A 19,897-nucleotide genomic window follows, 5' to 3' on the forward strand; every position below is an offset into this window, starting at 1 on the left:
AGGCGATTCCATCTTTGATATTGCGATATTCATCTCGTCATTATTCATTTCGTAATCTGTCGCTCTTTTCTGTTAAGAGGTACTTAGAGTACAAGGTACTCGTTTCTCGCGATAATAATTTATTTGACAAATATCGATCTTCGTTTAAATTTCTTTTATTGGAAGGATCGTTCGATCACGAAGAGGTTTTACGCCGCCATTGAAGTAGAAGGTGTGAAATCTACGGTGAAATTAAGGTCCATTACACCGTGAATCCTGGGGTCGCTCTACGGGGTTCTTGAACCCCCAGGATATTTTCGCAAAAAGAATTTCGACCTAAGAATTCCTTTATCTTTCGCTCTTTCTTCATTTGTGAGATACGGTCCAGTGCACTTTCATACGGCCGTAAAAGGGAATTCATGCTAATTAAATTGGACGGCTTCTTTATCTAAGGGAGAACAGAAGAAACCGGGGCGCGGGCTATTCTTGCATTCAACAAAAGTGTGTGTTTTTTTTCTCTTTTTGTAAGTTAAATTAGCAGCTCCTCCACCTCCTCTAAGTTACTGGACATTTCGGTTTACTTTTCAATGATTTTTTCAATCCTCATCTTTTTTAATGATCGTCGCCATATTCTGGAAAATTTAAATTCATCGAGTCACGTGCAAAGCCGCTTGCAGCAATCATTGCTTCTCAGCGTTCAAATGGTAAATAATGATAATTTTTTCCGTTACAGGCGAATAAATCTCTCGCAGTGGGTTAAGAGGCGCATAATTGAATATCGTTTCTCGATTAAAACCGACTTTGCATTACATTTCCTCGGGTTTCCTTATTCTCCCTCGTGCTCTCGAGGACGTCAGGTTGTAACAATATTCAGCTCGTTCCACGGCACGGTCGATATTTTTAAAGCGAGACCCAATTTAACGCGATCAAAGGAGGAATCGTGGGTTCACGAGGTCAACGCGTAATGCTCCTTTAAGTGGGACGCGGCGCTTCGACCCTGCTGAATCCGAAATGTTCCTCGTAACGACCGCGCCACGGCGGGTGTTAGAAATCTGGTCTCGAGCGAACCGAGGGGGCGAAGTATCAAGGGCGTGAAACAAAAGAAAGTGAAAACTGGAAGGCCCTGTTTGTTTTTTCCGCACGAAGTGCACCAAGTGCATCTTATCTTTCGACGGAGGGTCGAACAAATTAAATTAGAGGGCAGCCTTAGCTCGGACAGGGGTGCAATTCAGTCACGTGCGAGAGACGCGATCCCCTCCTTTTTATACACACTCGAATACTCGCGTCGTTCTTTGGCTACCCGACGCGAACCTTCTTGCACAGATTTCTCGTAATCTCTTAGTAAGCGTTCGAGCGAACGATAGGCTTTAATCTCGCTGTATACACCTATACGTTTTATTGCCCACGTAAGTATTCCTTCCTTTTTTACCGTTACTCCCAAGACGTCCGTAACGGCTTAAATACACGCGATACCAGATTTAATTAAGAGGAGACATTATATACTTTTCCTTAACCTTTCGCTCTGGTATACGAGCGGGATCGTTTTTAAACGACTCTCAGAAGCGAAGTCCCTCCGTGGTTACTTCGCGGATATTAAACGCCTTGCTGTATTGCACCAGCGACGTTATAAACGGCAATATCCAGCCTCTTACGAGCGTATAATGGCCGCTATAAAATAACAGAAGTGTGGACATTCACACGATGTCTATTATAACGTGTTGGAATTTGATACGATGACAAGAGAAGATTGGACTTTACATTTTTGCCCTACTTAATGAACAATACGCACCAATTATTTAACGCGCAAACTAAACCAAGAGGTTTGACGGGAAACGAACCAAAGAAAAAAAATGCGAGAGCGCGAACTTTGCCACCGCGTACATCAGAAACTCCCTTGGAGAATGGAAGGAATTGAATTACCAGTTGGCTCGGGTCAGTTACGTTCGAAGGGGGTGGCATCTCGTTCGGTGGAACCGAAGGGTGAGTGACGAGGCGAGCTCGGAGGCAGCGCCGCGGAAGCTATCGCCGGCCTACCCGCGGTTCCATCGCCCATCACCGCCGCCTGACAATCCCCGAGTCTCCTCCTGACGGTGACGTCACTTGGCGCATAGCCAGCTCGGAACGCTCAATGAAACAGTCGGGGAAGCCAAGGCGACATGGTTGACGTAGCTTTACGCCGGCGTTATGCTGCGTGCACACATTCGAACGGTGGACTTGTGTGGCAACGACCTTGACGGAGGATTTCCTGGATTTGCAACCGCTCGCAACCCTCACGCGACTCGTGATATTCGCGGCGCGCCGCGCGTCCGCGAACCGCGAACGAAACGGGACGAGTTCTCGCCGTAATCTGGTCGGATTTCCGAGGGAATCGTTCGTGTGCCATGCATCATCGATAATTCGGAACGTCGACGTTCACCGCTGGGATGACTAAACGGGTACGTTGAACGAACGAAGGTAAAGAAACGGGAGCACAAACGTTGGTTAAGTAGAAGGATGGTAAGTATTTGTCTTCGCGACTGTTATGTACGCGATTACGCGTATCGTGGTTCTCATTTGCGAGAGACGAGGACCGAGTTATTAGCTGGAGTACGTTTTGTCAGCGACAATGGTCCCCGTGATTGTCTGGTTCTTGCCGTTTCATCGTCGTTGAAACGTGGCGGGCACGCACCCCCGCGTTGTTGCGATCCCACTGGCGCTCGGTCTGTGAAAACGTTACGGTCGTGGTCACGGAAAGAGGATTTGATGAATCACGGGCAAACTCGTTCTTTCATGTTTCTGGACGATCGATCGTCGAGCCCAGCGTACCAGCACCAGACGACGTTGACAGAGAAGGGGGAGGACAAGGGTAGATAAGAGAGGAGCGAGACGGAGATAGGGCGACGAGTAAAAGGGAAAAAGCTGAAACGAGAGTAGGTACGATGGGGATAAGAAGGGAGGCCAGATAGATAGAGGGATGTTGCGTGAAGGAGATACGAGGGGAGTTGGCCAGACGGAGTGAACGAGAAATAGTCAACGAGGGGGAGAAAGTAGGGGTTGTTTCGGATGTGGGGGCACGTAGACGACGGTGTAGACTCCTAGAGAGAGAGAGCTGCGACGGAGACATACGTACGGGGGACGAGGGTGGGACAGGGCAAACACGAAGAATGAAAGAAAGGGTGGAAGAGGATGACAAGTAAAAGCTGAGGAATGAACCGAGCTCGCTCGGCTGGGAGCCGAGGGCAGGTTGCTTTTCCTGTTGCGAGGACAATCTGGGTCAAGCCTGGCTTAAAATATTCATAAAGCTGCACGCGAGATCCACGTACGAATCGGTTCGATTCACATTAGAAATGCGCTGACTGGGGTACGTCAAGTAACTCTAGAGGGATGACGATGAGACATCGCTGGTGATTCGTCCCGCCGCCTGTATTAGTGATCCGCGGTAAACCAGTGTACGTGCACGCCCACTCGTATCTGACAGAGACTCGACAAAGCTCTTACCAACACTCCTACCCCGTCGCCCTGTCCCACACGGTGACGGGCTGCCATTTCTGGCTGCTTCGGGGCTGGCTGCATACGTGTCGCCGCGGAAGGACAAAATTCTTGATTCCACCGAGCCGAAGAAAGCTTTGTACCCATCGCCTCCACTGGCGGCAGGTTTCACCGTGATACGTGTCACGTCACGAAAACGAAAGTTGAACCGCGGACGGACGGTATGCACTCGAAAGGAATTCCGGTCGCGCCGCTCGAACATCCCCCTCGTTCGACGTCAACGGTGAATACTTTGCCGAATGGCTGGAATAATATCTTCATCCCCGTGGAAGACGAGCCGGCACGCTGAATATTTCCGATAGTCCACAGTTCACGCCGCATAGTGTACACGGGTTCGTCGAAAATCGAAGCCAGGCTGAACGTGTTCCTGAATTATATCGAATTCGAGCTCAAACGATTTCTTGATCGACGTATTAATTTTAACCTGGACGGTGGTGAACGTCTTGGCAACGTCTACGTTACGTCCATATTTGATGCGAACGTCTTACTTTCTGAGCGCACCGTCGTCTGAACGTATTAACCGCTGAACCGCTTCCATATTCAACCCATGACAGGTAATATGACTCGGCGCATTGCTTGGTATAGAGGTTATACAATATTTTTGCGCGTAGTCTTACGGGTAACGAGAGGGTCGTAAAAAAGAAAGTGCGGGTCGACGAGGCTGGGAACTATTATGCGCATAATCTAGAAACTTGACTTTTTTCATTATTTTATATATTGTGGCGGAAGAAGAATAACGTTGGATCCGGACTGTGTCACTTGCTGAAAGAGCATCCTCGAAAGACGTTTTAACGTTCGTTGAAGATTCCAAGATTCAGAAACAACTGTTGCGAACAGCCGCGTCGACGAAGCGAAACGGCGACACATCACGACATGTTCAACAGCGAAGCGAACGTTCGAGGGAACCGATAAGAACGATCGATCCTCCTCCGATTCGAGTTTTTCGTCGAAGTAGATTACTTTACGGAATTTGCATTTTCATTAACGACTTAAGTCCCGCTGAAGAGTGCTCCGTCAACAATGTCTGCTCTTTCTTTTCGCCCGGCCGGATCGTGGGGCCCCGTCGTTAATCAGGGATATTCCAGACTTCCCTTAATGCGTCCCCTCGTGCCGGATGGAGCCAGAACTAAATTCAAGGATAGATCGCGGCACGGTAAAAAGAAAAATTACCCAGATATATAAGACAAAGAGGAGCAACGCCGCGGGTCAAGCTATTTCCGAGCCTGATGGAAAAAGGATCCAGGATCATCTTCGTGATCCATGGAAGATCTCAGACTGATGGATGATTCCTTGCTAACCAACCAGTGAAAGCGGAGTAAAAAGAAAGTTACTCGATCGATCGACCCACCCTCCGTCCCTCTTTTTCCTCGTTTATGCCTCCCTGCCGCTTCGTTCTCTACTCGAAGGAGGGAAGAGGAAGTGGAAGCGGATGCCCATTGAATTGTTTCTTTAATCCACGAGAAATCACGTCTGGCTGACACATGGTCGAGGGGATCCTCGTTCGCCGCTCGTTACGAGGGTTCCGGCTAAACTGGCTCGTCAGAAGGTCGGACCTACCCGGTCCGGATTTTCATTTGTAGCCGAGCGAACCAGAGGGGCCGGAATTACCTGTTTGCTCGTTGCTGGTCGGACGGGGTGACGTCCCTTCGATATGCGAATTGTTGACTCGAGAAATCGTGGAACGACGGCCCCGCGCTTTCGTCCGCTCGTTTTGTCACGGACGTTCGTCGCGCCACTGTGGGGCGCGTTCAGCCGCAGGCGGGAATTTGATTGGGCAATCGCGGTTTATCTACACCCATCTAGCTTTCCAGGTATCAGTTTCGCGGTATCGTTGCGTGGCAGGTGTTTAATCAATTAGACACCGGGTATTTTTGATACCAACCGACGGGGAGGAGTTCGTAACTATCGAGAGGCTAAATTTAGAGTGTTGCTCGATGAGCTTAACTGAACTACCTCGCGTCTTATTAACATTCCGAGGTTTTTGTCTTTCAATGTTCAAAATGACATTTTCAATCTACAAGTTCAGTAGAATCTTGGAAACATTTGATGGAAAATTGTATTTGATCTCTTGAGAAAGGGTCACAGTGGATCCCTCAGATGTGGTATAGGAAAGGGAACAGATCCGATGTATAGATCGTCGATAGTTCCAGTGTTAAACGTACAGACTGGATTAGAGCTGAGGAGGAAGTCGTGGTTGTGCAATTGTGCAGTTTTAATTCGTCATTCAATTAAGCGGACGCGTTATCGTTCGTCCCCGAATGATTTGCATTTCGCGTCAGGCCGGGCGAAATAATGCCAGCACGCGAGGCGAACCTCCATTGCACATGTCAGACAGATCGTCGGTCTTGTCGCCCGTAACAAATGTGCCTGTAAGTAGATGCAGGCCTGCAAACGTCAGAACGTAGGAGCGCGTGTCTTCGGATTCGCGTGATGAATATACACGTATTCCGCTCAAATAGGCAACCGGTATCCACGCTATATCTACCGCAACGCAATTTCTATCTGACTTGCGTGGATTCCGGCAAAATTGTTCGGTAAATCAAATTTTATTTTAAGCTCCCGCCTTCTATTTCGTGTAACTGTATCCTTGGTGGTCGCAACACTCTGTACAGTCCAGCAATTAACTTTTCACGTAACTTGAGAACAGCTACTCCTTCCGTTTGCCAATTTTCGGTGATCGGATAGCAAAGCTTCAAAAAAAAAAAAAAAAAAAAAAAGAAAAAAGCGAGCGCTCTCTCGTTAAACTTTTAGAAACAACAAGTAAGCTAAATCTCACTTTCATTCCTCCGTTTCATTCTTCCCTCTGTTCTTGTTTCGCAGCTCCCTGCTCGTAACGCGTAAAAATATTGCATTACAGTAACCAGTAAAGAAGGGAAGTGCTCGCTAAGCCTCGGAGCTTATCTCGGACTGCACTTTCTTACGACGGATCCCGCTAACAGCACCGAATTTAAATATCACCCGTAGGCGTCCGCGGACAATCTTCCCTTCCTCGCCAGTAATTTCCTCCGAGGCACGAGATCCTCCAATCAAAAAGTGTCAAGGAACATCCGACCGTTCGGGGCGGATACACGCGCTGAAGGAAGGAACGTCAGAGACACGGGAGACGTACAAAGGGGGTCGCGCGGAAGGTTCATTATAGCGTTTCTTAATTCCCAAAGCAAACCGAGGGATGCAGCGAGTTCGTTTACCGTGGAAGGGGTAGGCCGTCATTAATATACTTCACCGGGTGTCTCCGCGAGTCTCAACGGAGACGGAAATCGTCGCATTCGTCGGCCTTGCGCGGATGAATCCGCGCGGGGGTGTTCGTAATCATTTCTAGGCTGGTTGAGTGTCATTGTGCCGCGTCGGTCGCTTAATTGCAGGGGCGTCTTGTCCCATTCGCGAGTATCCACCACCGTCACCCTCCGTTGTGGCTGTAATTCTCTTTTTGTCCCGGCCCGGTTCAGTCGCGAATCTTTATACCAACACGGGCCACCACTACCGTCACGGTCACACGGTAACCAGCGCTAGTGGCTGGCAAAAAAAAAAAAAAAAAAGGAAAGAAAAAAAGAGGAGAAAGGAGATGCAACTGCAACGAGAAGTGGAAGGAACGAGGTAGACGAGAAACGACATTAAGAACCGTGTCGCCCGCATCTGTGTGCATCGCTTGTCTCGTGTATCAAGGTGTAACTCGTTTAGAGTCGGAAGTGTTTACGATTTACGGCGCATTGATTTTCTATTCATCTCGAGAGCTTGTTAAGGGGATCCAGACTGATATTTCGGTGCGATCTTTTTCTGGCTGCGACACATTGTGAGATATCGATCTCGATGATTGTAAAAAGTTGGAAATTACGATGCAAGGATTGTGCACAGTGTGGGAGGTGTCCTTTAGTTAGATTGAAATTTAATGGAACATGGAGCATATTTGAAAATAGCTACTATACAAACGAGAGGATGCACGTCGACGGAATGTTTGATAAATTTGTGCAGATGCGAATTCTCTTCAAAATTCTCTGCAAACAAATGAATTCGATCCAATTGGCGTTTAATGCAATTCTAATATATGGATTAGTTACCAGTTCGACGACATAACGTTGACTATTCGGATCGTCACCTCGCGATTATTTCAAACAATCGTGTCATCCGACGATACATGAAATCGGATGTTCTCATTACTGAACAGACACGAATACCCGCGCAACTCAAACAAATCGTTTGCAATCTGTTTGTAGCTTTTCCACGTAACACTTGTGTCACGCTATCGCTCGTGATATCTCATCGATGTTTTTTTTAACAATCGTCTGTGCTTCGAGTGTAGACCGCCCACGCAGTTTCGTCAGTTTCCTTTTTTTAACGATCCTTCTAACGTTTCAAACGCAAACGACCCACGCGATTTCGTCAGATCTTTCGACCACTGTTCGTAAATCGTTCGCGTGATTTCGTCAGTAATTTTTCGAAAAACTTTTCCGATCGTTCATCCGCTTGTCTTCGAATCGACGAAGCTCCGTCGATGACGATCGACGCGGAATCGACGAGAACGTGGAAGGGCGATTTTACCAGGCGGCGCGTTCGGACGAGGACAGAAAGGGCGGAGGAAACGGAAACGACGGCCGATAAATTGGAGAAAACTTGTTTCCTGCGCGGCGACGGCTCGTTGAGGAATCATATTTTCCCCCGGCGCGGCTGATGAAAGTACATATTCGTTTGGTGAGCGAACAGGATCGATCGGCCCGTTTACTTTTCCACTTTATGCAGCCGTAGGCGGGCAGGTACGTCTCCCTCGTGGCTCGCGCCCCATTCAGCCTCTCTCGTCCCTTCTCACATGGCCGTCGCGATAATTGGGCTCGGTTGCCCGGAAACAGATTGATACCGGAAGGGAACGAGGCGGCAGGGGTCGGTAGCGGTGGCGCGGGCGTGCGTCACACCGGTCCCCGTGACTTCTAACCCAATTTGCGTCTCCCTGATAGCACCATAATCGTATAGAATTAGCTGGAACGGATCTTCGCCGCGATACCGGCAACTACACTTTTACCAGGGCCACCGTGGGAATGTCGCTCGTCCGGATCCTCGCTCTTTCCGCTCGGAAATATAGTTACACTGTTTTTATAACAGCCGGTAAGGGAACAGCTGGGTGGTTATATTTAAGCCACTTCATACGATACAGGTAAACGTGGATCTTTGAAGTCTAATGGTTTTAATTGATTGCCAGTTATAGCTGGATCGCGAATTTTTGAAAGCTTGCAAATTCCTTGCGAAGATGTATTGGAAGGAAATGAATCGAGTGTTTTGAACTCGTTTCCGGTGAACAGCTTCCTAAAACACTCGTATAATGAATTGTTATTTCTGTAACTGAAGTTTCCGATGTCGTCAGAGACAAGAAGATATTTTGATTAGCGCCCCTTCTCCTTACGTTTGACGTCTACCCGTCCCGTTCGCCTGTCTCCTCCGTCTTGAGGATTCTGTTGCTTTTCATTTTCGACGTTCGAGCAACGTTTTCATCCTCTCGTCTTTCTCATGTCCAATTTAGAAAATTAAATTCTACGTCAGTTGAGATGCAAGAAAAATCAATACCCGCCGCTTCTACGTTTTCGCTTTATACGTCGCCCAAACATGACTTACCGCCGTTTCGACGGTCAATAGATTTTAATAGAAGGCTTCGAGCGATCGTTCGAGACCGTAATTGTATGTTCCCTCCGTTGGTTTTCGTGTAACGCGAAAAAAAGTCGAGGGTAAGATGGGGATGCACCTGGCAATTGAAGATAATTCCCCGAGCGATAACGACGACTTCGAATTGCTCTCTCTCGCTCTTTTTTTCCCGAAGATCACGCGAAAATTCGTTGCACTCGTTACTACGTTCTCTCGTGTAATCGTCGTTCTTCGTGTTACGTTCTTTTCTAATTTTACGTGGCGTTTTATTCTCCAACGGGAGCGGAGGGAGAAAATCAATTGGCATTTCTAAAAACGGAAACGGAGTCGGCGGAGGAATGCGTCGAAGTCTCGGACGACGTCTCGATACGTACAGCCGGGTGCTAAAATTAAAAACACTAAACAATGTGACCTCGTGTTTTCGAGCTGCGTGAATAATGCTCGTTTATGGCTGATGAAATTACGTTGATGCGCTATCTGGCACTTAGTCTGGTATGTTCAGCCTCGTACCGCGGATTATTAAAATTCTTTATTACACAGCGGATGAATAACGGTCACATTTGCGTGACCGTGTGAGTAATGTATTCGTGGGAATAAATTTTCGATAACAACGTTGCGGTAAATCCAGCGAAATGTCACTTTTCTGCTGTACGTCGTAATCCATAGTTTTTTGCTCGATTCTAAGAGTATCGAGAAGAAATCCTGCTATAGTCCTATTAGTGGAATTCGCAGCGATACATTAATTAAAAGCGTTTTAAGAACGCGGCACAATAAACCTCGGAGGAGGAGAATAAGAATTGCAAACGCTTTACGTCACGGTATCTAAATTTGCATTTGCAAATTTATAACCCGCTGGCTTTATCGTATTAATGTCATCTAATATCGCTATAATAAGAATGCATCGTATATGGTTCACTAGGCTTTTTCATTAGGCTTCGCAGTTTCGATATTATCCCTGTAATGTAAAATTACAGTAGGGTTAATGAAAAACGGGTCGTACGTCGCAAACATCGGGGTAGAATTAATTAAGTAGCGCAATAACTGAACCAAGATCCTAGCTACGTCGCTGTACACTGGCATTAATAATGATCGGAGGATCTAAACCTTCCCTAAATCTCGGAATTTGTAGTCAGCTGTCGAAGCTCTAACCGCACCCCCGCCGGTACAGTTTAGTTTCATTAATGAAATAACACCGTTGCCTTCCATGGAACGATGTTGATAACTTTATTGACAAGTTTATTCGCGGGTCAGCGAGCAAACGTTGCTTTCCACGTTTTGTTTTCATCCTCATCGTTTTTCGCTTTTTCGATAAATATATTTCAAATCTGCGCATCGGTTTTTTTTTTAAACCAGCCGCGAACGTTGACGAAATTCTGTTTCCAATTATATTAAAAAAAAAACCGAACATTTTGCTCGTTCTTTTTACACATTTTCCTTTGTAAGAGAATTCTATGTCCGCGTGTTATTGGAATCTCTTGAAATATCCGAAAGTAGAATTCTTGAGGTTTCCACAACTTTGATCGGAAAACATGATCATATTTCTTCGCTCCAATTTCCATGCACCGTTGCCCGCGTTTTACCAGCGTTCTCGCTTTCTGCTTTTATTATTTAAGTCAAATTTCTCTGGATAAACAGCTCCGTTCCGCTAAGAACACATCCGACGAATTCTTTCCTCGCGTCGTCCTGGAATCAGTTCCTCCGAAAAACAATCGTTACTCTCGTCGTAAAGCGGAACACAGGGAACATGTATTCTTCATTCGCTTAAGCTACAATTTCGTCGAGAACGTTGTCGAGCAAACCAAACTCCTTTATTTCGCTTCTCTCGTGTATCCGCAAAACTTGCGGAACGTTCTTCAGAAACATCCAAAATTCTTCCAAAGACGATTCCTCAAATCTCTGACCATTTACATTCGCCTGTTCCATTTACTTGGCGTGTACATCTAAACACCGAGAAAATGGAATAATTTGCGAGAAAGTGGAATCGATCGGGTTTACCGGAAATATCGATCGCTCTACCTCGCACAAATTTCGAGCGAGTGACCGTGTGTCGGATTTTCTGCGTGCCGTTAAGTGGATAGCCCGGATGACCTTTAAATATACGAATAGGTTGTCGAAAAGGATCGGTTCTGCACGTAAAAATCCAAATTAACGGGAACAAAGGTCTCGGTGGAGCGTGATTGATTCGATCGTTCAGCCGTCACCAAGCGTTTAAGCCGCAAATCCGGCCCGGAGTTTGAGGTTGCGCTTTTATTTTTTTCCTTCCCTTTTTTAAGCCGCCAAATATATGGCGGTTTTACAGCGTCGCCTGTTTCCACCGTTTGGCCAATCTATTGAATTTTTTACGCCCCCGTAATCACACATAACAATCCGTTTAATTCGATAACGACCGTGCGCCGATTGCGGTTGACTTTAATGATTTGTTAACGTTCCAACGTTCCCCTGATCCGTAATGGCTGGGCTGTCGTTGCGTGCAATGTCTTCCATGGTAAATTGTACTGCTCTTCAATTTCCCTCTGATTTTCGATTCACCTGCTCCCCGTATTTCACTTCAGCTATACTGATTTCCACTGTCTCGAACGTGCTGTTTCAAAGAAATTGTAGAAATTCGTTCCGCGAAAAAGTGAAGAAAATGAAATTTAACTTTCACGCAGACGAGACGCGTAAAGAAACGGAACGACTGATTATAATTAATCAACGAAACATTCTCATCAATCGGCTTCTGCTCGCGGAACGCGAAAGACTAGATTGCCCGTCCGTTTTGCCGGGATTCGAGAAAACTAATCACTGGGAGCCTCGCGAGAATACCGCGTGCACGTTGGTTGAAAATCAACGGTGCAACGGTACGCTCGTGGAATGCATTTCAGCGTAGACGTTGCAACCAGGCCCCAGGTACGAGCCCGTGTCTCGATTCATCGTGAAATGCAACGCGTCGAATGGAGAACGATTCCATCGTAATTATCGTAACGAACCAATCGGACTCGATCCGTGTTTTTCGTGCCACGACCGCGTTTTCGAAGAGATCGCACTGCTGGATTATAGGTCGGGGCACCGAAAATTTTCGTTTACATTGTAAATCACGAAGGGGCGCGCGGACATGCCGGCGATGTCGCGATTGCGTTTCTGGAACGCGAACTGGGGAGATCGCGGAAACATTTGCACGAAAGTTTCGCCGGAACTAGCTTCTTGCGCACCAGCGAAATTGATATTGGTGGAAACACGTAGATAGGAATTAAACTTGTCCGACCGGAATCGTTGTTGACGGTTCTCCGCGCCGCGGAGGATTTTAGTTTCCGTGACCACGGATCTGTGGACGAAAATCGGAAATATTAAAAGAGTCATTCTTGTAAGAAAATGTATCGTGTCGCGTAGAATTGCTTTTTCGAACTTTACAAATATACCTTCACTTTCATTTATTTCACCGTTCGACTTGTCGCATTTCACAGTGTCACCCCATTGCACCACCACCACAAATCACCCCCGAAGCATGCAGCACAATCGAAGATACCGAATCAGTCAGCTACATCGCGCGTTCGCGCATTTTTCCGCTAGCGAGCTCGTCACGAGAGTCAATTTTCCCGATCGCGGGGACAATTTGGCCCAATCAGCTGGCCGGCGACAGGAATCGCGCGAAAGTATCTCGAAAATGGCGCGCGTGCGACAGGTCGCGTTTCGATCAGCCGGTCGTCGTGCGAGCGGGCGATTTGTCATCGCGATCTCGTTGCAAATAATTAAGACGGAACGCCGGGAAGCGAACGTCGGGCGGCCCCCGGCGAGAAATACGGCGGCGCAGCCAGGGTTCCTTCCGGTTCCGAGTCGCAGCCGGCGGCAGCTGCGGATAAAAGAGAATTGCTTTAATTACGGCGTGCCATTTGCAAACAGCCGCGCGTGCACTTTGATAGCCATGCTTCGCAGCTTATTTCTGTGAGCAGGAAACGGCTGAAGCGTCGCGGGCTGCAGGATCTTTTCTAAAATTTATGTACGCGTGTTATACGCCTTTAGCCAGCGGCACATGTCCGTTGCCAGTCCGCGCCGTTGCTTCCGTCTCCGACATCAATCCTGCCCGTACGTACGCGTCTCTGCGTATCGCACGGACGAATGCTTGCGACGTAGCAACTTTAGTTACGTAAATTATTCTTGGTCTGTATCGAATAATTGCGTCCCCTTGGACCGTCGGGTAGCAGGGCGGACTTAACGCGAGAGATCGTTTCGCGAGTGAAACAAAGCGTAAGAGGGAACGAGGATAATTTTAAACGTTTCGTATAATGCATTGCTAAATATAAATCGCATGCAATTGCCTCTGAGAGTGTAGTTCGGATTAATCGGACGACAGATCGTTAAAAATGTCACGCGAGGCTATATAAAGTGTAAGAATAATTAACGCGACGAATTTTGCCCGCTAGCGGATTGCAATTTCTAGTCGAACTGCTATGGAACGAAGGTACCAGCTCTTCAAAGACAGCGCACGTTAATGCGATTTTAACGATTCGAATTCCTACCTTATGAATTTCATCGAGGCGGGGACGTGAAAACACCGGCGGAATTACGCGCCCCTGGCTTGTATCAGTGGCGGTGGGATCCTATTAATTTATTCAGAGGTTATTTAAGCGTACCCAGTAAGATACTGTTCCGGTATCGATTGTTATTCGTCGGTATTTACGCCGCTACCGATTCGCCCAGCGCGAGGCGGCATTAGAATTTAGATGCGTACATTAGAGGAATTTAGCGTGGTCGAAACGGCGGCGTACTAACGACCATTTGTTTATTATGTGCACGTGTCACATTGTACACGCGTTAAATGCTTCAACGCGGACGTGAGCCCGCGTGTCTGTGCCAGTTGACGACGATTCATCGGAATTGCTGCTGCGCGCGTACCAGTTTACGGAAATTTTCGAAATTCGATTTGGATCTCTCGCGTTCGTCTTATGAATGAATCGTTGCACAGCAAAACCTCGGATACTCGAACCGTCGTGAAACAAGCAGAGGAGACATTTAAATCTAATCTTGTTTTTTCCTCCCAGTGCTTAAGATTTCTTTGAAGCTCCTTGCTCGTGAAAATGATTGTTGTCGCGGTAGCTTTAAATTGGCCCTGGATCCGCGAGTCACTGCACGATGCACCACCGATATCATGTATAATTATCGATGGTTCGCCAGGCTGGCCGGCGGTGAATATTCGTTGGTATCTTATGGAACGCGATAAGTTAAAATTGAGTTCCCCCGGGAGGCTTGATTACGCGCATTTGCATCTCTTTGCGTTTAATCCGTTCAATTATGGCATAATGGAACCTGCTGCGGCCCCTGGTACATCCCCGTTATAACAGTGTTTCGCGTTCTGATTCTCTTTTCAGGAGGGTTCCGGACAATGGGTCAGCCTCGACTCGGAGCTCGAGATTAGAGGTGCCGAAATCATCGGCACGAAAAAGCCAACCGGCCACTCGCTCCTCATAGACTGCCGTTTGGAGCTTCCGTTCGGTAAGTCGGCAAAGAAATTACCCCTTTACTCGGTGTAGAACGCCAGTGGTGAATGCATGCCTGTCGAATGTAAGCGTACGTGTTCGCGGACGTATATCATTGTGCCCAGTATTGTCGATAAATGAATAGAAAATTCGAGCTGCAACGGTATACGAATTTCGATAAGGAGTACCGTGCGAACATTTGCGAGAGGATAATTGGGAGAACGAACACGAGAACGCAGAGTACGGCCTGGCAATAACGGTAGACCTCTTTGTATCTTTGAAATGGAAAATATTACTAGACGCCACTCTGATTTGCAAATACGCTGCGGCGTTCGATCGATGTTTAATGAAAACCGGAGATCGCTGTTAGTTCCGTTTGCTCCTTTGGTATCGAATCTGCGTTGCTTCGCAATCTGCATTACACGTAACTTTGGAAAGTTGTCGCGACGAGAGGTCGAGTCGATTTTTATATGATCAAATGGCGCTTGGAGCTCCGAAGTGCTTGTCGAGGCACTGTTTTACGATTCAAGATAAAAGTGGAAACGACCACGATAAATGTTACAATGTTGCCATCGGGACAGAACATTTTTACGGTGAAAATGTCTGTCACGTAGATGAATTAATTTAATGGCCATTACCGCGTCGCGGATTAAACGCTAGGAGCGATATCTGCAAGCTCTCCAATCAAAATATTATATTCGACGTCGCGTCAAAGTTGATTTATTTGGAAAATAATTACAAATCGCAGACCGTGGATAGACTAGATTTATTTACCATGCAAATATTGTTTCGATGTCACACATGCCCTTCCATTACGCTGACCGATCATTCGATCAGCTTATTCGAGCGATGAAAACTTTTTCTATTCATTTATCCGCCTGCCCACCCCAAAAGAAGACCTTACGACTTACGTTATCATGGTGCACGCAATATGCGCCATGCTTTTCACGCGTTAACCAAGTACGGTGACGTGAGGCGAGTAGATTGCTCTTCGCTGTGCGAGATATCGTCGAGCCTACAGCGATTGCCAAAAGTATCGGCGTGCCGCGGGGTGAAAAATGGTTACGCGTGGAATCGCGTTCGACGCCGGTGACGATGTAATCGGCGGAAACAAGCTGTAACGTTAAACTGGCGGAAGAAAGAGGCAGAGAGAGGTTAAACGAAGGGAATAGGATGTAGTTGCGCCGAAGGCGGGGGTAAAGGCGGTTACGGGGGAATGGGGTTCGAAGCCGTGGATGCATTGCAGCGGTGAATCTAAAGGGTCGAGTGAAATTGCCTGGCAGTAACCAGGAGCACTCGTGTAATCGAGGCGATAATGAAATGCCAGTGGATCGTGCCATTTCCCCGTGATCGACGTAGATCCACTTGAGAAAAAATGAAGACAGAATGGTTCTGCCCGGTGCACCCGGCCCGCCGCGCCACTCCGTTCGAGTGGCTCGAACTTTTAATTGAGTACGTCTAGAAACTTGTCGAGGCTTTGGCTTGGCGCCTGTTCAGTTCCTCTGTCGTGAATTCGCCGCGCGACCCACCATAACGTTCGGTATGGATGAACAGTATCTACGTGTATCGCGTACAGACCGTGACGAACGACATGCCTGAGAATCCGTTCACTTATACCACTGAATCGTTACAGCTTTCCTCCTTCTCTTTCTCTCTCTCTCCCTCTCTGAGCATTTTATTCCAATTGTCAGCTGACAGACTAATAGAATATCGCGACAACGAATTGACGGACGATAATAATTCAGAACGCACGAGCGATGTTCAATAAAAATGGTGATTGTCGAGGATTGCACGTGTTGCGAGAAGAGTTCCCGTGAAAGAACGGGGAAGGAAACGCATCGTTCCGAGGCGAGGCATCCCGAATGGATTTCGAAGGAAATAAGAAATGTCTGGGCGAAGTTTCGTTCTGCCCGCTGGAACTTCCGTCCGTTCCCGTGCCCGATGTAACAACCGAGCTCCGCCGTGCCGCAGCTCGTTCTCCGTCAGTCTGAAAAATTAAAGCGAACGGGGAGGCGATTCTGGTCGCTCGCGTTTTCACTTTCCCCGCTTCGAAACGAACGGCGAGCGGAGAACGGAAGAAAGCCGGAACGACTTTCACGGAACGATGTCTCGCTGGACTGAATTTATCGCCGGTGGAAATTTCTAAACGCGTTCCTGAATTTCGGCGCATAAACGAACTTGGGAGGTATTAACGATTAAAGTGGAGGCAAGAGTCCAAAGAACAAGCTTTCCTTGCTTCGCAAATCGTTTGTTCGGAGTTTCCCCTCGTTCTTTGCTCCTTAACTCGCGCAATACCGAGGCTCGAGCTGTCCCGCTGAATACCAAAGGGCGGTCCCTCGAATTCGTACGAGTTTTCCACGTTCATCCTGGAAGAGATTGTTTCTAGAGGGAAGTTCGATTCCATTCGAATGTGTCATTTAATTGACAGTTGCTCGACTCGTAAGTTCGACGAACTCTCCTCCTCGTATCGCAAAGGGTTAATCATACGCGATCGATATTAAAGCGCAACGACTCACTCCAGCGAAAGAAAGAATAGCATCGCTGCGAGCGGCCAGCATAGACACGTCGATCCGATCCGTTGATCGGTTGTACCGAACGCAATGCGAGAGCCATGAATTATTTATGGTAGGGCGTTGAATAACTGCGGAAAAATGTAAATCCAACTTCCCATGGGCTCGAACGTAACTTGGAACTGATTTAGAACAACAGATAACCGGCATTTTCAGAGGTTCGGTACGCGCGCGGTAAACAATTTTTAAAGTGGACAGCGCCTCGATATTCAACCGCGGACGATCCGAGGATAACGGAATACTGATAACGATTTTCACGAGAAAACAGTCGCTGCTACGACAGTTTTTGAAATATACCTTATAGTTAAGCGCGCAGCGAATTTTCGAGCCAGAATAATGACATCTCGCCCGGCTATATAATTAAGCAAAGGATATTCTCTGCAGGAGTTCGCGGAGATTAATTCTCGAAATTGCCCAGGTAGTCTTCCACCGCGGTAGTTTTTCTTCTGTACATCGTGTAGCCTATTTCTCGAACACAGCTGCACCGGTCCGAGCAATCGCTCTTGCTGAATAATGCCAAGAATCGAATTCCATTCGCACAGAGTTCTGCTAGAAACCGGAAAATCAGACACGATCAATCTTGGTAACATATCTAGAAAACGATTAATTCGAACAAGTGGTTACAAATAGTATTGCTCGTTTATGATTAAAGGTACTTGTACAGTTTTGTGTCTCGTTAGCAAAAGTGACACGATCGAAGAACAGACTTGTCGTCGAAAAACAATTCGAGTAGGCATTCGCCGCAGAGCAATCACGACTTTTACGACGCTGTTCCGACTTTCGAGCAGCGCGTACGTTATTTGTTGCCGATATTTTTGCGACGTAACCTCCCTTAGCAACAAGTCCAACGTTTTTACGACTTTTGCATAAGAACAGACCGAGTGCACGGTGGCTTTCATCGAACTTTTTATCCTCGCGGGACGGTTAGAGGGGTATGTTCGGTTCCTCTCTCCCGGAAGTGGCGTGCTTTCATACATTGCCCGGTCACCGGCACATCAACGATCCATTACTATCGATCCGTGGCTCCCTTGAAATAGGGTTAACGACATGTTACGATTCACCGGTGACTATTCTTTTTTCCTTCGCTCGCTTGGCTTTTTCAGACACCATAAATCGCGGACACTAGGATACTCCACGAATTTTATTTCATTCGACAGTGCACAGACTTAGCGTGTTTATTAAATTCGAATGAATGTTTCGAGGAACATCTGTCGCTCGAAATCGCTTCCGTTTCCCGGGTCCAATCGAAATACGGTCGGCGAACAATATTCAATTATTTTACATCGCTTTCGAAAAGTTTGGAGCGCCCTCGGAACGCTGTTATATATCATATTGCCGGGCCGCAGGAACGCGCGATACTTCGATGACTCGTTAAAAAAGTTCCATTCGCGGTTCGTTGATCGGCGAAACTTTTTTCATCAGCGTCCCTTTTTAAAATTTGCGAAACGCCACCGGACCGGAGGGTGTCCGATCCGCGAATAATTCGCGAATCGCGACTCGTCGCCCGCAACGTTTCCGTCGACGAATCCGCCTCTTTCCGCTCTCCATTTTTATTTCCGCCCGAAATCACGAAGAGCTCGGCTCGGTTGGCAGCAGCAGCATTCTCGACGCAAAGGCGCAAATTATTTTTCGCCACGCGATGCTCCACTTGACCGTGTTGCGAAACGAGGAAAACGAGGCCGTTTATAATAAACCTACCGGCAACGAAAGCTGACGTTTCACCGCGCGCTCCTTTTCCCTTTTTTCCCCTTTTTTTTTTCTCCCACGCCGCTTTCCACCCTTTTCCTCCCTCCCTTTCGCTCCTCCACGCTTCTTTTCCGTCCTACACTCCTCGTTTTTCCTTCGCGTGTTCCTTCTGTTTCCTGATCCACGCCAACCGGTTTAATGGAATTCCGCCGAATGCTGCGCCCTGTTCCCTCGGTTCTTTCGTGTACCTTTTGCCAGCGTTGGCCCGTGCCGCGTTGAAACGACGACGACCCTTCGTTTTGAATATTAAGCTCGTCGAGGAGAAGAATTTTAACGACCGAGAATGCGTAATTTAATTACCGAGCTGTTTCGTTTCGTTTCGTTTCGTTTCATTTCGCTTCGTTTTTGCTTTCGTCTCCCGTTTCATCTTTTTTATTGGAGAAATGATCAGTTCAATTGACGAAGTTACCGATTCCGCTCCATTTTAATCAATAGCGGCGATTTCAACGAGTTCTGAGCTCTTACTTTTCAGTATCTCATTTTCTTCTCGGTGGAATTTATAAATCGCTCGAGAGGAATTTTATTATTTATGAGGTCTGTAAGTGGATTGTGTGTACAGAGTAACGTATCAGAGGGGATCAAAAATTTAAGGGTGCAGCGTCCGTGTTCAGCCAAAGTCCTCCAACAAGCTAATCTTGAATATTGCCATTGAAATAATAATAATAAATCGTTTCCATTGCGCCCCCTTGAATTATAACTGCAATGGTCAAATGGCTAAATTTAATCCTGCAAATAATTTCTCCTGTAATCTGTTTCGATCCGTTTTAATCGAAACTTTCATTTGTGTCTCCCGGTCGAACATTCACGCGAAGCGTCCGTAGGAAAGAAAAACTTTACCTTAGCAAACGAGCCTTATAACAAACACAGAACGGTATAAAGGCGAGCGCGGAGCGTTTCAGACTTTCATTTTGCTGTTCCGCATGGAATTTCTGCATATACCTGCTCCATATCTCACCGTTTTGAGATTCGTAGCGTCTAATTAAGTGGAGCCTAAAA

General features: G+C 47.1%; 1 protein-coding gene across 1 annotated transcript in view; it reads left to right on the forward strand.

Moving 5' to 3' along the window:
• Window positions 1–19,897, forward strand: part of LOC143422398 (phorbol ester/diacylglycerol-binding protein unc-13-like) — a 72,684-nt gene that overhangs the window by 35,244 nt on the left and 17,543 nt on the right. The window contains exon 5 of the mRNA XM_076892995.1: window positions 14,478–14,601. Within this exon, the coding sequence (XP_076749110.1) occupies window positions 14,478–14,601 (124 nt within the window). The remainder of the gene's footprint in view (window positions 1–14,477; window positions 14,602–19,897) is intronic.

The sequence above is a fragment of the Xylocopa sonorina genome, chromosome 3 (assembly GCF_050948175.1).
Source record: "Xylocopa sonorina isolate GNS202 chromosome 3, iyXylSono1_principal, whole genome shotgun sequence".
NCBI lineage: Eukaryota > Metazoa > Arthropoda > Insecta > Hymenoptera > Apidae > Xylocopa > Xylocopa sonorina.